Source organism: Xenopus laevis, chromosome 2L (assembly GCF_017654675.1).
Source record: "Xenopus laevis strain J_2021 chromosome 2L, Xenopus_laevis_v10.1, whole genome shotgun sequence".
Classification (NCBI taxonomy): domain Eukaryota; kingdom Metazoa; phylum Chordata; class Amphibia; order Anura; family Pipidae; genus Xenopus; species Xenopus laevis.
In genome coordinates, this window is record NC_054373.1 from 167,782,533 (window position 1) to 167,801,472 (window position 18,940).

The 18,940-nt window shown below is 38.0% G+C and overlaps 1 protein-coding gene across 1 annotated transcript in view; it reads left to right on the plus strand.

Annotated features, from left to right (window-relative positions):
* Positions 1-18,268, plus strand: part of cryl1.L (crystallin lambda 1 L homeolog) — a 40,872-nt gene extending 22,604 nt beyond the window's left edge. The window contains 5 exon segments of the mRNA NM_001097733.1: positions 5,289-5,450; positions 6,568-6,762; positions 12,887-12,992; positions 15,962-16,068; positions 17,563-18,268. Of these exon segments, the coding sequence (NP_001091202.1) occupies positions 5,289-5,450; positions 6,568-6,762; positions 12,887-12,992; positions 15,962-16,068; positions 17,563-17,676 (684 nt within the window). The 3' untranslated portion in view covers positions 17,677-18,268.
* Positions 18,269-18,940: the final 672 nt, after the last annotated feature.

The following is an 18,940-nucleotide window of genomic DNA, read 5'->3' on the forward strand; positions in this document are numbered from 1 at the left end:
CTTCGATTTGTACAATTCGAATTCGGTCGAATATGGACCTACAGTATTCGATCGAAAACAGACCTATTCGACCAAAAAAAAACTTCAACTAAATTTTGGTTGGTCTTTTTCAATTCAAAATTCAACCCCTGATAAATCTGTCCCTATCAAGGGCTGAATTTCAAGTTAATGGGAGTTTCTAAAAACTCCCATAAGCTCGAAATTCTTTAAAAAAAACAACAAGTTTTTTTCACCAAAAAAAAATATTTGTTTAAAATTTTTTTTTCAAAAGTCCACCAAATGGCTCCAAATTTATTGTAGGAGTTCCCCAATCAGCTAAAACACAAATTCAGCAGGTTTTAGATGCCGAATAGTCGAATTTGAATTCTTAAATTTTGAATTTTTTTTAAATTCGAATCAAATTTGCACTATTCCCTAGTCGAATTACACTAAAATAAACTCGCAATTCGGATTTAAAAATTTGAATTTTCAATTGAACCCTTGATAAATCTGCCCCTAAAAGTTTTCACTGATAGATCTGTTTTTGTAAGTAATTGTTACTTGAAGTTCCTAAACCTGACTGTTTTGCCAACCTGACTGTCCCTTCTCAACATGTCAGTTACAGTTTCTAATGCTAACAGACTACTGAAGCTCAAATATGGCAGCACCTCAGAAAGGAAAAAACCAGCCCAAGGCAACAACAGCCCTTTAGCAGTAAAGATCTGTGTCTCCAAAGATGCCCCAGTAGCTCCCCATCTTCTTTTCTGCTTATTCACTGCACATGCTCTGTGCTGCTGTCACTTACTGAGCTTAGGGACCCACTCACAATATACAGTACACATAGAATAGAAATGTCACAATATAAGGCTGATTAGTAATTAATACAGATAATTACTACATGGCAGCACAGAAACCAGTGCAATTAGCATCAGAATTTAATAATCAGCCCTGTAGCATCAGCTTATATTACAGACCAACCTCATTTTCTGCTGGATAATTAGTGACGAGCCCTAAGCTTAGCTTCTCAACAGCCAATCAGAGCCCACTGAGCATGTGAGTGTCACAGACACTTTCCAAGATGGTGACCCCCTGTGACAAGTTTGAAGTCCTGGATCATTGCTGCTATTGACAAGCTGAAACTTTAGGTTGGTGCAATAAGTTCAGTATGTAAAATTTTTGGCCATATTCATTTTTAGGGTTTAGTTTTTCTTTAAAGGACCAGTAACATAAAAAAATAATTAAAAAACATTTGTTTCTACTTAACGAAAAAAAACTCACCAAGGCAGTTTTAACTTTATATTCGTAAAGTCTTTATTAAGAAATGACTTACCGATTCTCTGCTTGCGCTTCTCTTCAGAAACGGCGACAGGGCAACAATCCATCATGCGGCGCTCGATTTCTCCTCCCTGGCTATCTCCTATAGAGTATATATATATAACTCATATATCTTTTCGGGCCCTCTACTATTCATATTTCAGCTCTTATTCATATCCATGCATGGTTGATAGGGTAATCTGGACCCTAGCAATCAGATTGCTGACATTGCAAATTGAAGAGCTGCTGAATATAAAGCTAAATAAGTCAAAAAACAAAAATAATAAAAAATAAAAACCAATTGCAAATTGTCTCAGAATATCACTCTCTACGTCATACTAAAAGTTAATTTAAAGGTAAACAACCCCTTTTAGATCCAGATGATCAGGATTTATTGACCACTTTTGTTGTGCCCAAAACTTACCTCCAGCATTCTTTTACTAGATTATGAATTATACTTTTGTTTTTGCTCTCTGCCCAGTGTAATGGAAGTGTCTGGCAAAGTGGTAAAAAGGTAAAAGGCATTTAACAACAACTTGCAAAGACACAACTGAAAAAGAGCACATTGCCCATACTGTAATACTGTATTTCATCATGGAGTGTTTTTAAATAGTTGTGCTCTTCTTGCTGTTTTTTAATGTGGAACCTATAACAGCTTGTTTTATTGCAACTATTTAATTATCAGTCCATTAAAATAATTACATTTTCTTAGAAAAACAGATTACATGTCTCTACTGGATAAGGAGTACAGATGTAAAGACTGTACAGACAGATGCACAAAAAAAATATATATATTAAAACATTATTGGACAAATTCAGAGAGAAAAAGCTCGGGACCTGGGGTTTTCCAGCTACCCCTGGTCATGTGACTTGTGCCTGCACTTTAGGAGAGAAATGCTTTCTGGCTGGCTGCTGTTTTTCCTTCTCAATGTAACTGAATGTGTCTCAGTGGGACATGGGATTTTACTATTGAGTGTTGTTCTTATATCTACCAGGCACCTGTTATCTTGTGTTAGGGAGCTGTTATCTGGTTACCTTGCCATTGTTCTTTTGTTTGGCTGCCGGGGGGAAAAACTTGCAGTACAGCAAGTAAAAGAGTGATTGAAGTTTATCAGAGCACAAGTCACATGACTTGGGGCAGCTGGGAAATTGACAATATGTCTAGCCCCATGTCGGATTTCAAAATTGAATATAAAAAAATCTGTTTGCTCTTTTGAGAAATGGATTTCAGTGCAGAATTCTGCTGGAGCAGCACTATTAACTGATTCATTTTGAAAAAAAATTTTTTTCCAATGACAGTATGCCTTTAACTAAGAAGTTTACAGAGTAGTTGATGTCCTTTAGGTTTGTTAATTAGCTGGCTTTTGCTACATTGTTTCAGAAGTCAGAACCAGCAGTGCAGTGAATATAAACAGCCAGGCAGATAATGCTTTCAGTAACAATTACATATACTTTCATGCCACTGAACATTTTCAATTAACATTTATTGGAAACTTGCTAACAATTACATGTTCTGTTGTTATGCAAAAACAGTTTTTCTGTGGCTGTAAATGATTCCAGGATACCCAACCTGTCACCTTTATTTTCAATAATAAAGACCTCTGTCTCTCTTCTTCCTCACTGTTTATTCACAGCTGTGTCATTTCAGAGATGTTCACTTTTATTACCTCTAGGTCTTGCATGTATTAGAACAGGCAGCCAAGAATTGGGGTCCATATTTGGGAAATGAGGTACACTGAATGCATCAGATCCATCATTTTTGGATTTGGTTCAAAACTAAGATTTTGCCAAATACCAAATCAGATCCGAACCCTTTTTTTATATGCACATTTGGGCAAATTTACTAACGGGCGCAGATGTAAATTCGATAGCAAAGGAGATAGACTCAAGCGGTAATTCGCTCCCTTACGCCTGGTGAAGTTGCATTTTGGCGAATGGACGTAACTACGCAAATTCACTAAGATGCGGATTTTACTGAACGTTACCTCTTGCGCCAGACTTGCTTTCGCCACCTCAGACCAGACAAAGTGCAACAGAGTAGATAGGACTTCCTCAAAAAATAGTTGAAAATTTCCCAAAAAACGCTGGCGACTTTTAATTTTTTCAGGATGATAGGCTGCAAAAGAGCTTAAATTTTTTATGGGGTAACCGGCTTCCCCCCTACATTTCCTAACATATAAACTATACAGTGGGCTCATGTGTAGGGCAATATAACAACTCTATTTTATTTTATTAAGGTTTCCCAGGCTTGTGTAGTGTAATGTATTTGCTATTCAACTTTAACTTCCCGCCGTATGCTAATTAGGCAATGCTAGCACAACTTGGATTCACTTTCTGCAGTAACGCTAGCGCTACTTCGCCATCGTTCGCCGCCCTGGGTGCAACTTCGGATTTTAGTGAATTACCGTTGTCCTGGCGAATCTACGCCTGGCGAAGTGTTGCGATGTATGCGATGTGGACACTATCGCAAATTCGGCGCTTAGTGAATCTGCCCCATGGTATGAAGATCCAAATTACGGAAAGATCCTTTATCCGGAAAAACCCAGGTCCAGAGCATTCTAGATACAGGTCTCATACCTGTCTGAAACTGAATCTTGATAATAATCTTAAAAAATCTTTATAAATAATCAAAACATTGCAGTCAAAAACATTTGATGTGCAAAAGCCGAGTTTTTTTTATGGAGGAAAACTCGATTCAAATTCTATTCGATTTGAGTTTTCAGGTCAGGACTTTTCGATCGAATTTCAGATTTTTTTCATAAATAACATACCATTCGAATTGTGCATAAAATCGAATTTATTTGAGTTTTAAAGAATTATCATTACTCTAAACCTTTGATAAATAACCTATGCCGTTAATTACAATACCAACCAATCAGAGAAACGAACTGCTTATTGGTTACAGTGGGTAACTGAGCTGGTACAATTTTAACACTTATGTTAGCATAGTAAATAAGCCCTACAGAATCAATGAATAAATATTAGTCTTCATAGCTTAAAACAATCTGTATAAATTGTAATTAAATAATATATAAATATATAAAATATTATATTGTGATTGCTATTATTAACTGAGCTTGCTAATTTTGTGTTTCATTTGTGCATTTGATTTAATGGGCAGCTTTATAGTGGGATTTTTTTTCTCTTTTACTGTCTAGTCTGCTTTCCCATGGAATAGAAAGGTCTTTGGGCATGCCTGTTGTTTCTTAAGCCAACCAGCAGAATGTGACGTTCTTTGGAAAGTTCAATATTCTCTCTGTGGATTATGTGCCTGTAATAAAGGGGGAACTTTATTGGAGTGGTCCAAAATCAGAATACAATTATACCAGTATGAGCAAATGGGCCATTCATCCCTTTGTTTAATCAATTTAGTTTCTAGCAACCTTGATCTCTTTTACCCCTGGTTATCATTTGATCCGAAAAGTAGAGCATGGCATTTCAGCAATCGCTCGGACAAAGAGACCATTCTTTGCCTTTCTTTTATGGCTTTGCACCGAAGCCTTGGATGAAATTACCGTCATTCTGAAAGAAGCTGTTTACACTTTCACTGTTGTCGAACTGTATCCAAACAGTGAGGTGGCCCAGAATGCACAGTGCACGTATCTATTTTAAGGGACTATAACAAATATTCAGCTTTAAAAGTGGTTCTTAAAATGTCAAAACATAGGGTTCTGCAAAAAAAATGTAGTTTTACCAAACTTTGTATAAATATTATAAAACAAATAATATCAATCAGATGACAAATCAGGAGAGATGAATAATGATCTTTCTTTCTTTCTTTCTTTCTTTCTTTTCTTTTCTTTTCTTTTCTTTCCGAAAAAATGAAATCCATCCTGAGCTTTTCTCTTTACTGTAAATTGCCCTTTAAAATGTAATGTACATACAAGGGAGATAGACCTAGAAATAAACCCTTTTGCCCGATTATAAACATGTTAGTACTTACTTTATAGGATTTAGTTTGGTAATATAAAACATTATTTTCTTTTCTTTTATAGGAGTGTGTTCCTGAGAATCTGGACCTAAAACGAAAGATTTTTTCAGAATTAGATCGTTATGTCAATGACTCAACGATAATAAGTAGCTCAACGTCCTGCCTTTCACCTACAAGTATGTTTACTGGACTGCAGCATGTCAAGAACTGCATTGTTGCACATCCTGTAAGTATTCTTCATTTTTCAGGGAAGGCACATTTTTCATTTCTTGTGCAATATATCATACAGATTAATAATTGTAGCACTATACATCAGATATCCACTATGTGCCAAAAGTATTCAGACACCACTTGGAATTATTGGAACTGGCTATTTTACCTGTATCCATACAGGTGCCACAACACCATACAATGATATTCTTGACGATTCTGTGCTTCTTGCAAACAGTTTGGAGAAGATCTTGCCTCTGTATGCTGCAATGGGAGGTGCAACAGTGTGTCATAAAAGCAGGAGATCAACCCTAGGGGTACATGGAACTGTAGGAAAAATCCTTTTCCTATTTTTCCATTTTTGCATGTGATAATTGAGCCCTATTTATTTTACTTTCCTCTCATAATGTTCCTTTATTCCATCTGCGGCCCTCTGGCCCTTTTCAATAAAAGCATAATCAAAAAACATTTATTAAATCAATAATAAACACCACTCATATAAACAACCTAATACATTTGCAGCATTCACGCGTGTCTGTTGCAAACTGAAACTTTTAATCTGATTTAGCTGTAAAGATGGGATGGCAAGCAGGGATTATGTTAGTACGACATATTAAACCAGTGTTCAGTTTAACTGCCCTGCATATCAATTAGCATGTGATTTTAAGAAAAGCAGTTTTATCCTATACACAGGGATATTTCAGATCTTCCAAAAAATGTGTTTCAGGAAACAAGAGGGCTTAAAATCAACTGAAATTAGTGGTTTTAAAATTATTTGTAAAGAGATTTGCAATTAAAAGTAGCAATTAACTTCTTTATCCCTTTCGGTTTTCTGGTTCTAACTCTGAAACAGTGAAGCAGAAGTTGGTTTTCAGGTCTAGTAGTGCAGGAGATAGAAACATGTTTAGAAATGTTTAATGAAAGTATGATTGAAAATTGCTTAGAATTGTAGTATGTTAAAAACAGGGGTGTTTCATTGTATGAAATTACTGTAAGGTGGAGTGTGTTTCATCAGTGGAAAAGGTAATTATCTATTATGTATCTATTGCATTCAAAAATGTGTTAACGTTGCCTATTGTCATACTCAAAGACTACATTTAGATGTATTTAGATGAATGTTCTTCTGTGTTTAGGTGAATCCACCATATTATGTTCCATTGGTTGAACTTGTGCCTCATCCACAAACTGAAATGGCCACCGTTGAAAGAACATACAATCTTATGAAGAAAGTTGGTCAATCACCAGTGAAATTAATGAAGGAGGTGGATGGGTTTGTGTTGAATCGGCTTCAGTATGCAGTGATTAGTGAAGCATGGAGACTTGTGCAGGTAAAGTACCCAAGTTACATTGCTCCAAATACAGTATATGGGCAGAAGTATCCATGCACATATTTAGCAAAAAGTATCCAGATGTATATTATGGGTAATCAGAGGCAAACATATCTGACAACATTATGTGCAAGGCCAGAGGTGGTGTAGAGGTCCCCATCATTGGATCCCAGAGAAGTGGAAAGGGCATTTCACCAATTGCCAGTCTGATGGAAAAGTCTGGGTTTAACAGGTGCTGGATAAACACAATCTGCCTAAATGCATAATGCTATTGGTATTGTTTTATGGAGGCTGTGGAAAACTGTGACTGTGCTGCACACTAGCCAGACTGATCTCCATTATCAATGCCTAACCTCACTAATGTTTTTGTGGCTGAACGGCAGTGGTATAACTACCGGGGGTGCAGCCGGGCCAGAGAAAACTGTTATTGTGGGCAGTAGGGAAGGGGGGGAATTCTCAGTGCACCTCCTGCCTCTGGACCCGCCGATCGATATTACACCACTGCTGAATGGAAGAAAATCCCTACAACAATGCTCAAAAGAGTAGAAGTTTAATTAATAGAGTTGGTTTTGTGAATGAGATGTTGGACAGAGAGCTCATTGGTTAATATTCGCCGCATGGTGTATTTCTTTGTTGTACACAGTGATACAGTATGTACAGAGCGAGACATGTCTGCACTGGTAGTTCCCCTTCCACCTCTACTTGACTTTCCTCAAAACAGCATGATAACATGAGTTGCAGCACTCAAAGAAATCCTTTTTAAACTGTTTTTCAGGTGGGAATTTGTTGCCTGTGGGGAGTTAACAGTGGAAATGGAATAGTTGACAGTGATCACTACCATGCTAAGGAAATTATAGAACCTGCAAAATGTATTTCTTTTTATTAAATAGCCTGGGTGTTTCTATAGTCAAGCTTCAATCCTCAGATGTAATTTTTAATACAACTTTGAGCATCCAACCAGCATGGAAAATGTTGAGACCCTGACACTTTCCTCTTGTATTTAGAGCTTCTTTTGGAACTGATCCTTGTTTGAAACAAGCAAACTGTTTACCTGTTGATGTTTTTATTTTATAAACTGCACTTAACCTTGAATAATACCCACCTTAGTACATCTTTGTAGGCATCATACCTCTAACAGGATGAGCCCATGATGGTCCCACAGTGCATTGCATGAAAATCATTTTAACCCTAAATGACAGTAGAGACTCAGTAAAGATTTGACAAAACAGGACCCTCTAGCAAAGGGTAATAATAGTGAGAACAGGACCCTATCCTTTCCTAACCAGGGTAATTATAGTCAAGTGGCCAAAAGGTTGTGAACATGCAGTGAAGTGATGTTCATATATGGAGCAAGGGAAATAGAGACTGATGAGTTTGAAAGGATTGGCATCTGGGCTAGGAAAACACAGTATTAGCAGCTAACAGAGCATAGACTAGATGAATATCAAGGCCTGGAGGAGGTGAATTAAAAGTGCAGATGGAATCAGGATACCAATGATGTGCGGCCATGCTGATGTAATTACGGGGCAGAATCACTGACTAGCATACATGGCACGAAGGCACTAAAATGCAGTTGTCTCCATTATTGGGTGCTCTGCGGAGAAGCCTCTTTATAGTAACAGGCACATTATTGTTTATCTAAGTCCATTGTGTCAAATGTACAGTTACGTCTCCTGAATCACTTTTTGTGAAGTGCAAACAACAAGCCAAATACTCCAGGTAACTTATTGCTTAAAAGTATAATTTCATCTGACCTTCAGTACATTCTAACATAGGGCTGTAGACTGGAAGCCCATGATGTGGCTCCCCAGAAGAAATGTCTATCACCATTCTGTTTAAGTACTCCACTGGTTTCCATGAGATTTTCTTCACCTAGTCTTTCTCTAGTCTGGTCACCGAATATGTGTTATGGCGGCCTACACTTGTCAGCACAGTGCTAATAGTTGTACTGTACCTGCTATCAGCCTGTTATATGACTAGGCAGAACTTATAACTTGTGCAATTAAATACATAAGCAAGCCTTATTACTGAATTTGGTTTAACCTGCTTTATTCATTAATGGGCTTCTTCACCAGACGCTCTAACAAAACCAAAAAATCCACTTATTACAAAGCTGGCAGGCAATAAACATGTTAAGATGACTATGTTTGCATTTTAAGTTCACACCCTGCTTCATTTTTTTTTCTAAAGTAGAGTGTGTCTGACTTTTGTAAAACAGCTCCTTTGAAGTGAGCATTTTTCACTTGGCACAGAATTTATGTCCTGCTGACTTAAACTTCTTCCATTAAGCCCATATTTTATGTGTTTGAGAAATTCTCTTCCTTCTCTTTGTTCTTTCTTCCCCAAACTTTCCTTGACATGCCTGTAAAATCCCAGATTTGGCTGGGCATATTAGCCAATTTAAGCCACATTGCCCAATTACCTAGTCATTTATGCCATGTCAGGGGCAATATCCTGTTGGATAGCATGTGATCATTCATGTTTGAAAATTCATCTGCAGTTGCATCATGCTGGCAAATGTGCAGCCCACACACATGATTTGTGATGCCATTTCCCATTGCGTTTGTTTTTGGTTGTGTAGACTTTGTATTCTACTGTCAGAAATGCTGAATGTATGGAGCCTATATGCTGTTTAACATTTAGCAGGCACACTGAGGCTTCATCAAAACTATTTTAACACAAGATTAAAAAAAAGAAAAACAGAAAAATGCTGACCTTAGCAGATATGCATATACAAAGCAGACAGAAAACAACGTTGAGGTTCAGGCACAAGGTCACTGCAGGCAGCAAGCAAAACCCAATCCAAAAACAGGCACATGGTCAGGTAAGGCGGTAAACACTCAAGAATCCAGATAACTGATCATAAATCAGGGAGTCAGAATAATGAGACACGGGCAGGACCCAATTTACAGGATTCCGGGCTTCAAGGTACAGGAATGGGAACTCAGATGGCTTGGTCTCAGCAGAAGGGCTAATGATCCAGCACAGGTCATTGAAGAAGGCAGACATAAATAGTCCTTAAATTGGGCTATTGCCTCCCGCTGGATCGTAAGTGGTGTCAGTGAATGAAAAACAAGTAGAAAAGTCACTGAGTCTGACCAAAGCACCCAAAGTATGAGGCCTCCAGTGGCTGAACAAGGAAGAGCTATGGCCAGTAAACAGCAAGTCCCTTGTTCTAGACCAGGGTGTTCCTGACAGCTAATTCTTTACCCTATATATTCTGTCTGAAGCATTTTTGCCTTTGTTGTATACTCTGCATTCCCTTTTTAGTGTTTGAAAGAGGCTAATCTATTATTTTGCCTACATATTCAAGTCACTGCATAGAGCTGGTGTATTTGTTTATTTGCTCATCTCTATACAAACATAGTTGCATCGCTTGTGACATTTACATAGGAACATTGATTATGGCAATTTTGATACTTAAGGACTGATTCTCAAAGTGGAGGGCCATTTCTTATTTGAGCCTTCATAAACTCCCTCGCGCCCATCCTTTGCTATCATGCTGGGGAGCAATAACCCATTAAATAGCCTTCACTTTTATTTGCTCCATATACTTGTGTAACGGAAACATTAAACTGATGCGTAATTATTTTCATGTTATTTTCTATAGATTTCACAAAAGTATTATGGACTGTTGCCTAAGATTCCAGTGTATCCTAGGATAGCTGCTTGAAACAAATATACCCAGCATAAACCTTGGATTACAATATAGTCAATTAATTACAAGGGCAATGGGTTAAAGGCTATACGTAAACTTCATTTAACAAGCTGAGAGTTATAGTTTCTGCCTGTGTGTAGCTCACCCTTAATGTGCAGTGGTCCGGGTGCCATAACCCCCGAACCAGACGTTTGTTGAATGGAGTCAATATTCTCACCATTAACTCCCCACACAGACCATCAGTCACAAATATATCAAATGAATAAAGCTCCAGCTCTTACCCCATGCCTGTTGTGATCCGGGTGCTGCCGCCCCGAGTCCGTCACTAGGGGGAACGTTATCAGCAGATTAATGTAGAAGAGACAGCGCACTCCTGGGCCTTTTCTCACAAACCGCTCAGCTCCAGATAGTAGGTAAAAAATCCATATACTTTATTTGAACATACACAAGATTATAAACAGCGTCTGAGGTCTGACGCGTTTCGTGTTTGCACACTTCCTCAGAGACCTCACTTCCTGTCACATTACCCAAAATTTAAAACCCATTTTGCATATTTAACAATTCCATTATACAATTAAAATACAACACATACCCCAATTTAATTAAATAATTAAAAAACTATTTTAAATTGATCTGTTCATTCATAATTCATGTATAATTCATTTACTCATTCAAAAATGACTTGTTGTGTTATATGATTTCATATTAATCTGATATACGGTGTTAACCACTTTTTAATCCTGTTACCGTTTACAATCCGATCATACCATAATATTATCCACTGGAGACAGCTTATTATATTACATAAATGTCATTTTGTTTCAGTCTTAAACAGAAGCGGTTACAATGAGATGGATACAATTGTATACGAGAAACACTTAGGGGCCGATTCATGAAGCTCGAGTGAAGGATTCGAATAAAACTTTGAATTTCGAAGTGTTTTTTGGGCTACTTCGACCATCGAATGGGCTACTTCGACCTTCGACTACGACTACGAATCGAACGATTCGAACTAAAAATCGTTCGACTATTCGACCATTCGATAGTCGAAGTACTGCCTCTTTAAAAAAACTTCGACCCCCTACTTCGGCAGCTAAAAGCTACCGAAGTCAATGTTAGCCTAAGGGGAAGGTCCCCATAGGCTTGCCTGAGTTTTTTTGATCGAAGGATATTCCTTCGATCATTGGATTAAAATCCTTTGAATCGTTCGATTCAAAGGATTTAATCGTTCGATCGAAGGAATAATCCTTCGATCGTTCGATCGTAGGATTTGCGCTAAATCCTTCGACTTCGATATTCGAAGTTGAAGGATTTTAGTTCCTAGTCGAATATCGAGGGTTAATTAACCCTCGATATTCGACCCTTCATACATCTGCCCCTTAGCGTGTGATACATAATGATAACTTCAAAAGTAGCAACTAATATCGAACACTGAATTGCGACCTGCAGGCTGCCTAGTATGTAATTTATAGATCCATTTAACTTCTGTTTTCAGTAATTTTGCCTGCAGGTTCCGACCCCTCAAGGCCAGACTAACCCTTTCTATCCCTTGTACTGATATACACTCAACCTCCCATCCATTACACTCTCTGAATGCCTTGACACTGGATTATTTTCATTTTTAGATGTAATGCTATTGAGATGCTCTCTTATCCTGCTCTTTAAATTTCTCATAGTACACCCAACGTACTATTCTGACACTTCAGGCACGTTATTAAATAAACAATCCTAGGATAGCTGACCACAATATTACTGTTCACCTCTCAATTGTGTTATAGTCACGTCACAAGGAACCAGCAAGGATAGGCACATCTTAGTAATAATGGTGCAAGGCATGACACCCTCAGGGCTTGGGCAAGTGGATAGTGCCAAGCGTCTTAGTAAGAACAATCTATGTCAACATAGGTGTGTCCTGAGCACAGTTTCAAGAAATTAATTCATTTGGTAGCTGGTGGTCCCTGATTCCATACTCCTTCTGAGGTTGGGGTAGTCAATTTATCAAGCAAGCCATTTACCTTCTAACTTCCACCCTGTTGTTAGGAGTCCTTAAAGCTGTTTGTCCTATACTGGGGAGACAAAACCTGCCACTGCTTGTAGTCCCAGTTGGACCTTTACTTATGCAATTGTAATATATATATATATATATATATATATATATATATATATATATATATATATATATATATATATATATATATATATATATATATATATATATATATGTTTGCAAAAGAGATCTTCTATCTGGAGTTTGGGGGGAGGGGTTGTACATTATTTGCATAATTGTTACAGTGGAAATTAATGTGAAACCTGTATATTAAACAGGAAAGATATATGTGACATATAACAGTGATACAAATAGGATTTTGTTTATATATTTTTGAACAAAGCTGTAACTTTTAAGTTAACTACTAACTAATACACATATATCATTCCTGTCATTGAAATGCTGATGTCTTCATATAGGATAGAGTAATATCCCCTAGGGACGTGGACCTTGTGATGTCTGAAGGACTGGGGTTGAGATATGCCTTCCTTGGCCCTCTGGAAACTGCTCACCTTAATGCAGAAGGTAATATTAGAATCTTAAACTGTCTTTCCTCTACTGACCACAAAAACTTATTCCAGGCTAACAAGCTCTAATAAGAGTAACATTGGTCTGTTGATGAACTCTAGGGGGCAGATTTATTAAGTGTTGAATTGAAAATTTGAATTTTCAATATTTTTTTTTATGGTCAAAACTCTCGAATTCAAATTGTGAATTATCCAGACTCAATTAGAATTTTAATTCGGATTCGAATTTTGAGATTTATCATACTCTGGGCCTTTAAATATTCAAATTTGACTATTCGCCACCTAAAACCTTCCGAGTCCATGTATAAGTCAGTGGGAGAGGTCCAGGGACAAATTTGGACATGTTACTAGTCTTCGGAGAAAAAACTCGAATCGAGTTTAGTCTAAAGCGATTCGAGTTTTTGAGTCGGTAAAATTTGTGCAAGCTTTAGATATCGATTTTTTTTTTATTAAATAACCCCCAATCTAATTATTGAGTATATTCGAATTAAAAGGTGTTTAAAAAAACTCACATGAATTCGAAATTCAAGCTTTAATAAATGTGCCTCTATCAATACCACTATGCCGGGCTCTTACAAAAGCAAGCACAAGGCACAAGGCTCAACCCTTAGCATTACCATCAAAGAGACAGTTATTCTAATCTTCTGTTATATGTGCTTGTGGCCATTCTAAAGGTGTCTTATGCCCAGGGCTTGCCTGTGTCTTTAAGTGGCTTTGATTATCTTGCAAAAACAGTTCCATTCTGAATAACTGCTGCTGAGGCTGAGCATAGAGAAAACTGGCCAGAATCCCGGGCACCAAATAAACGGGGCAATGACAGAACCAACAGCTGATGAAACAGAAACCTGAGAACTGAATAGACTGTATTCCAGAAGTCCAGGAAGAAAGACTTTGGTCTTTATTTTAACAAGAGTGGCTCTATAATAACATCTAATAGTTTAACATGATAGCAGTGTGAACTGATTTGCGTGCCGAGCTCAGCAGCTCTGAACTCTGCATTTAGGGATTTCATTCAAGAATAGGTCAGGGACTGTATGTTACTTGCAGATTAAGTTAGGAAGTTACAATTGCAAATGCCTGTAAATACAGCAGTCTGTCTACGCAATCTGCCTCACTCTACTAGTTATCACTCCTGATGGTCTCTGGCTGTTTGAAAACATTTCTGAGCATATTACACATTCTGTACTAAATAAATGATATCTTACCTAAGCAAGCCAGAACACTTGTTTGAGATAAATGATTATAGAACAGAATATACTAAATATAACTCATTCAATATATATTTACCAATTTGCTGTCTTAAGGTGGCCATAGATAGTTACATAGTAGTTAGTTACATAGTTAAATCGGGTTGAAAAAGGACAAAGTCCATCAAGTCCAACCCCTCCAAATGAAACCCAGCATCCATACACACACCCCTCCCTACTTTCATATAAATTCTATATACCCATACCTATACTAACTATAGAGTTTATTATCACAATAGCCTTTGATATTATGTCTGTCCAAAAAATCATCCAAGTCATTCTTATAGTCATTAACTGAATCAGCATCACAACATCACCCGGCAGTGCATTCCACAACCTCACTGTCCTGACTGTGAAGAACCCCCTACGTTGCTTCAAATGAAAGTTCTTTTCTTCTAGTCTAAAGGGGTGGCCTCTGGTACGGTGATCCACTTTATGGGTAAAAAGGTCCCCTGCTATTTGTCTATAATGTCCTCTAATGTACTTGTAAAGTGTAATCATGTCCCCTCGCAAGCACCTTTTTTCCAGAGAAAACAACCCCAACCTTGACAGTCTACCCTCATAATTTAAGTCTTCCGTCCCTCTAACCAATTTAGTTGCACTTAGTCTCTGCACTCTCTCCAGCTCATTTATATCCCTCTTAAGGACTGGAGTCCAAAACTGCACTGCATACTCCAGATGAGGCCTCACCAGGGACCTATAAAGAGGCATAATTATGTTTTCATCCCTTGAGTTAATGCCCTTTTTTATGCAAGACAGAACTTTATTTGCTTTAGTAGCCACAGAATGACACTGCCCAGAATTAGACAACGTGTTATCTACAAAAACCCCTAGATCCTTCTCATTTAAGGAAACTCCCAACACACTGCTATTTAGTGTACAACTTGCATTTATATTATTTTTGCTAGGGATGCACCGAATCCAGGATTTGAATCCTAATTTGCATATGCAAATTAGGGGCAGGGAAGGAAATCCCGTGCAAATTAGGATTCAGATTTGGTTCGGTATTCGGCCGAATCTTTCATGAAGGATTCGCGGGTTCGGCCGAATCCAAAATAGTGGATTCGGTGCATCCCTAATTTTTGCCAACCTTGCATTTATCACATTGAACCTTATTTTCCAGTTTGCTGCCCAGTTTTCCAGTTTAGACAAATCACTCTGCAAAGTGGCAGCATCCTGCATGGAACCTATAGTTCTGCACAATTTAGTATCATCTGCAAAAATAGAAACAGTACTTTCAATGGCCACCTCCAGGTCATTAATAAACAAGTTGAAAAGCAGGGGACCTAGTACAGAGCCCTGCGGTACTCTACTAACAACACTGGTCCAATTAGAAAATGTTCCATTTACCACCACTCTTTGTAGTCTATCTTTTAGCCAGTTCTTCAACCAATTTTGTGCGAGGAGAAAGGACACATAGCACACAACAGATAAGCCATGTCCAATACAATAGTGTTTTATCTGTTATCTGCTATGTAACCTGTGCCCTTTTTCCTATTTTCCAGCTTGAATGCACAGCAGCTTGTTTATATAAACTATAGTAGTCTTTCTGAAGCAAACACCCATCTTTTACTCATGCATAGCAACAGTATATCATATGTTAATTACTTTAAAATGCTTTAATTTAAACAACATTACTTTACTGGGCATGTGTGAGAATTTTGAAAAATAAACCTATATCTCTGTTAACTGAAAAATCTTGTGTTGCAATGTGTGCCAGGGTTCAAAAGCTACTGTGAGAGGTATGGAGAAGGCATCAAGCGAGTACTGGCAACATTTGGGCCTGTGCCAGAATTTGATGGAGAAACTGCAGAAAAAATTGATCAGGTATGCATTAACCACCTTCATGTTTGATCATGTCTACCCAACATTGCACAACTCTGCATAAGAACATTATTGCTTTAGAGGCATATTCCTCTTATGTGAGATTACCTGGATACATGCAATTGTAGTCTGGGCTACACACAGTACACCATTAGTAAATGTTGAGGACTAAAGTGAAAAGAGCATTTAGTATCATCTCAGTGTGCGTGAACTGTTCAGAGAGCAGAACCACACTAGAACTGCACCAGAACAGCAAGAGATTCTGCAAACCATTAGTTTTCTCCTGATTTTTGCATAAGCATTTTCCCATCCCAGTATCTCCTGCCTTGCAGTTAATATATATGGTCCTCTAGGTAGGTGGCCAAGTATGGACGAAGGGGTTATGCTTGCAGCTATTGTCCATTCAGCATTAAGTCCCATTTGCAAAGTTAGAGTGTCAGCAGACAGTGTATCCCCTGATGACTATACAAATGGACCTGCTACATTGGTATAGGTTTAAACACTTGGGTATTGTACCCTGCTAATACCCAGGTGAAAACATGCTGTAAACAGTATAACATCAGCAGGGCCAAAGTCCCCAAGCTATACATCAAGTACTGGGCTCTATGGCTCATTTCTGTTTGTTGCCTTTCTTACTGTTAACCTGACCACTTTTTTCCTCTCTGTTTACTTGGGGACTGCAAGATGTGTGGTTTAGTGATGTGCGGGTCAAGGAAAACTGGACCTGCACCTGACCCAGACCCTCACCTGCTCACCTACCAGGGCCGGCTCCCCCCCGGGCCCCCTCCATTTATAGACCTGCAGATGAATAAAGGGACGGGGCAGGCCTGAGCCTATAAAATAGGAAGTCAGAAGATGGCAGTCTAAGGTCGCGGGCAGGGAGAGCAGGTAGAAGAGCTCAAACCAGACCCTCAAGACTAGCAGCGAGGACAGGCCAAACCAGCCCGAACCACAGGTAAACCTGTTGGTCCCATAGGTATAGGGCCGGCCTGCACATCACTAGTGCGGTTTACAAAACTCCAGAGCAAATGTTTCAGTATTAACAAATACACTTCCTCGAATGAGTTAAATGAGCTATGCAGTTATTTTGGACTCCAGTTGCCCATTACACCATACTGGGGAAATAAACGCTCTTCAGGGGATTGTTATAGCAGGACACCATCATCTCTTACAGCAAATACTTGAATGCCTACACTTAGCAGAGACCATAAATTATTATCCGCTTTGGCAAGATTTGATTAAGAAAAGTGTTATCATCCCAGGAAAACCTTATCTATAAAATGGAGCTACATAGATAGAAATCAGAGGAACTTTATTCTGCAAGTTGCATTTCTGGTGATTAGGATAGAGAAATAAATAAGTGCACAGTGGCTATAGAATTATATGTATTGACACCACCTGCTGAAGTGCTGGAAGGTTTGCATTATATTATCTTGGATTGCGCAGTTATTATCTGTGACACAGCAGTGATGATCCAATTGTTTGTACTTTTTCCAGGCTTTGTGGGAAGATGAAGGTGATAAAGATGATCAGCTCAAAGCTGGGAGGGAATATAGGAACACCTGTCTGAGTCACCTAGCCAAGCTGAAGAAGGAAATGAAGAAGAATTAATTTGTTTCATGAAATCTAGAGATGATTCAAAGTGTCACCGGGTGAATCTGCATTTGTGGTCTAATGTGATTATTGCCAATGGTCGCAAGTATTCGGATTCAGTAGATAGGCATGTTGGACACCGAGTTCAAGAAAGATAAACGCTTTTAGTTTCCAAATGCATATATATATATACAGTATTGTTCATTATATTTCAAACAGGAGCATAATGGCTCCTGTCATAAAAATAACTGGTGCTAGTATCTGATAAAATATGTAGATTTAGAGATTGGGACTGATATTGATTGAACCTACTTTACAAAATGATAACAACAGCTTCCCGTTGCCTCAACTGGTTTCTACTTGACTTATAATGTGCTGTAGATCTGATTATCATATTAGCTCTTAAATTAACCATAATGCAAGAAAATTGCATCACTTCATTTCCGTTGGCATACTAGTTATTTTTCTCTTGTTTTCTTTAATTCCAGTGTACTAGCAGCATCTTATATTTAGTGCCTAAACAGAGCCCCCCCAGGTTGAAGAGGTCCTACAATATCAAAGTAACGTTGTTATTTTTGTTTTTAAATAAAAGTATTCTGCTTTCTAGAAATAATTTGATTTCAAAGATATTTTTATTATCTTGACCAAACAAATTGCATTGTTTTCTAATCATAATAGTAAGCAGATGTAAACCGCATTTTACTTTTTAATAGATACAAGGGGGAATGTAATAAAATTCGAATAACAAGTGTTACTTACTTGGCTTGTTTGCGAATGTTTAGCAGTGCTCGCAATGTAAAATCAGTCGCTGCCGAATATTAAATTGCGCATTTTCGCTAAGCAAAGGTTTAGGGCGTTATTTATCAAGGTCTGAATATATCTCAGTATTTCTAATATCAAACTTTGAGCAACGCCGAAAGCCCAAAAAAAATAGGGTCTGGCAAACTTCGGAGCTTTCCCCGAAAACTCCGAATTGTTCTGAGTTTTCCACAAAAACTACGATTTTTTTCGGTGTTTTTTGTGCTGAAACCCTGAAATCATCGGATATCGGTATGGACATCAGCGCAGACACTGGAACCTTCCCCATTGACTTATACAGGAACTCGAGAGCTTTTTTATTCCTGGTTTCGGATTCAGAGTTTTGAAACCATCGGACTTTAATAAATCTTGAAAAAAATTTTTTTGCTCCGAAAACTATGAATTATTCGAGGTTCGGATATTCGGAGCTTGATAAATAACCAGCCTAATGTTAACACCTGCTCTGGAGTTTCATTAAATATTT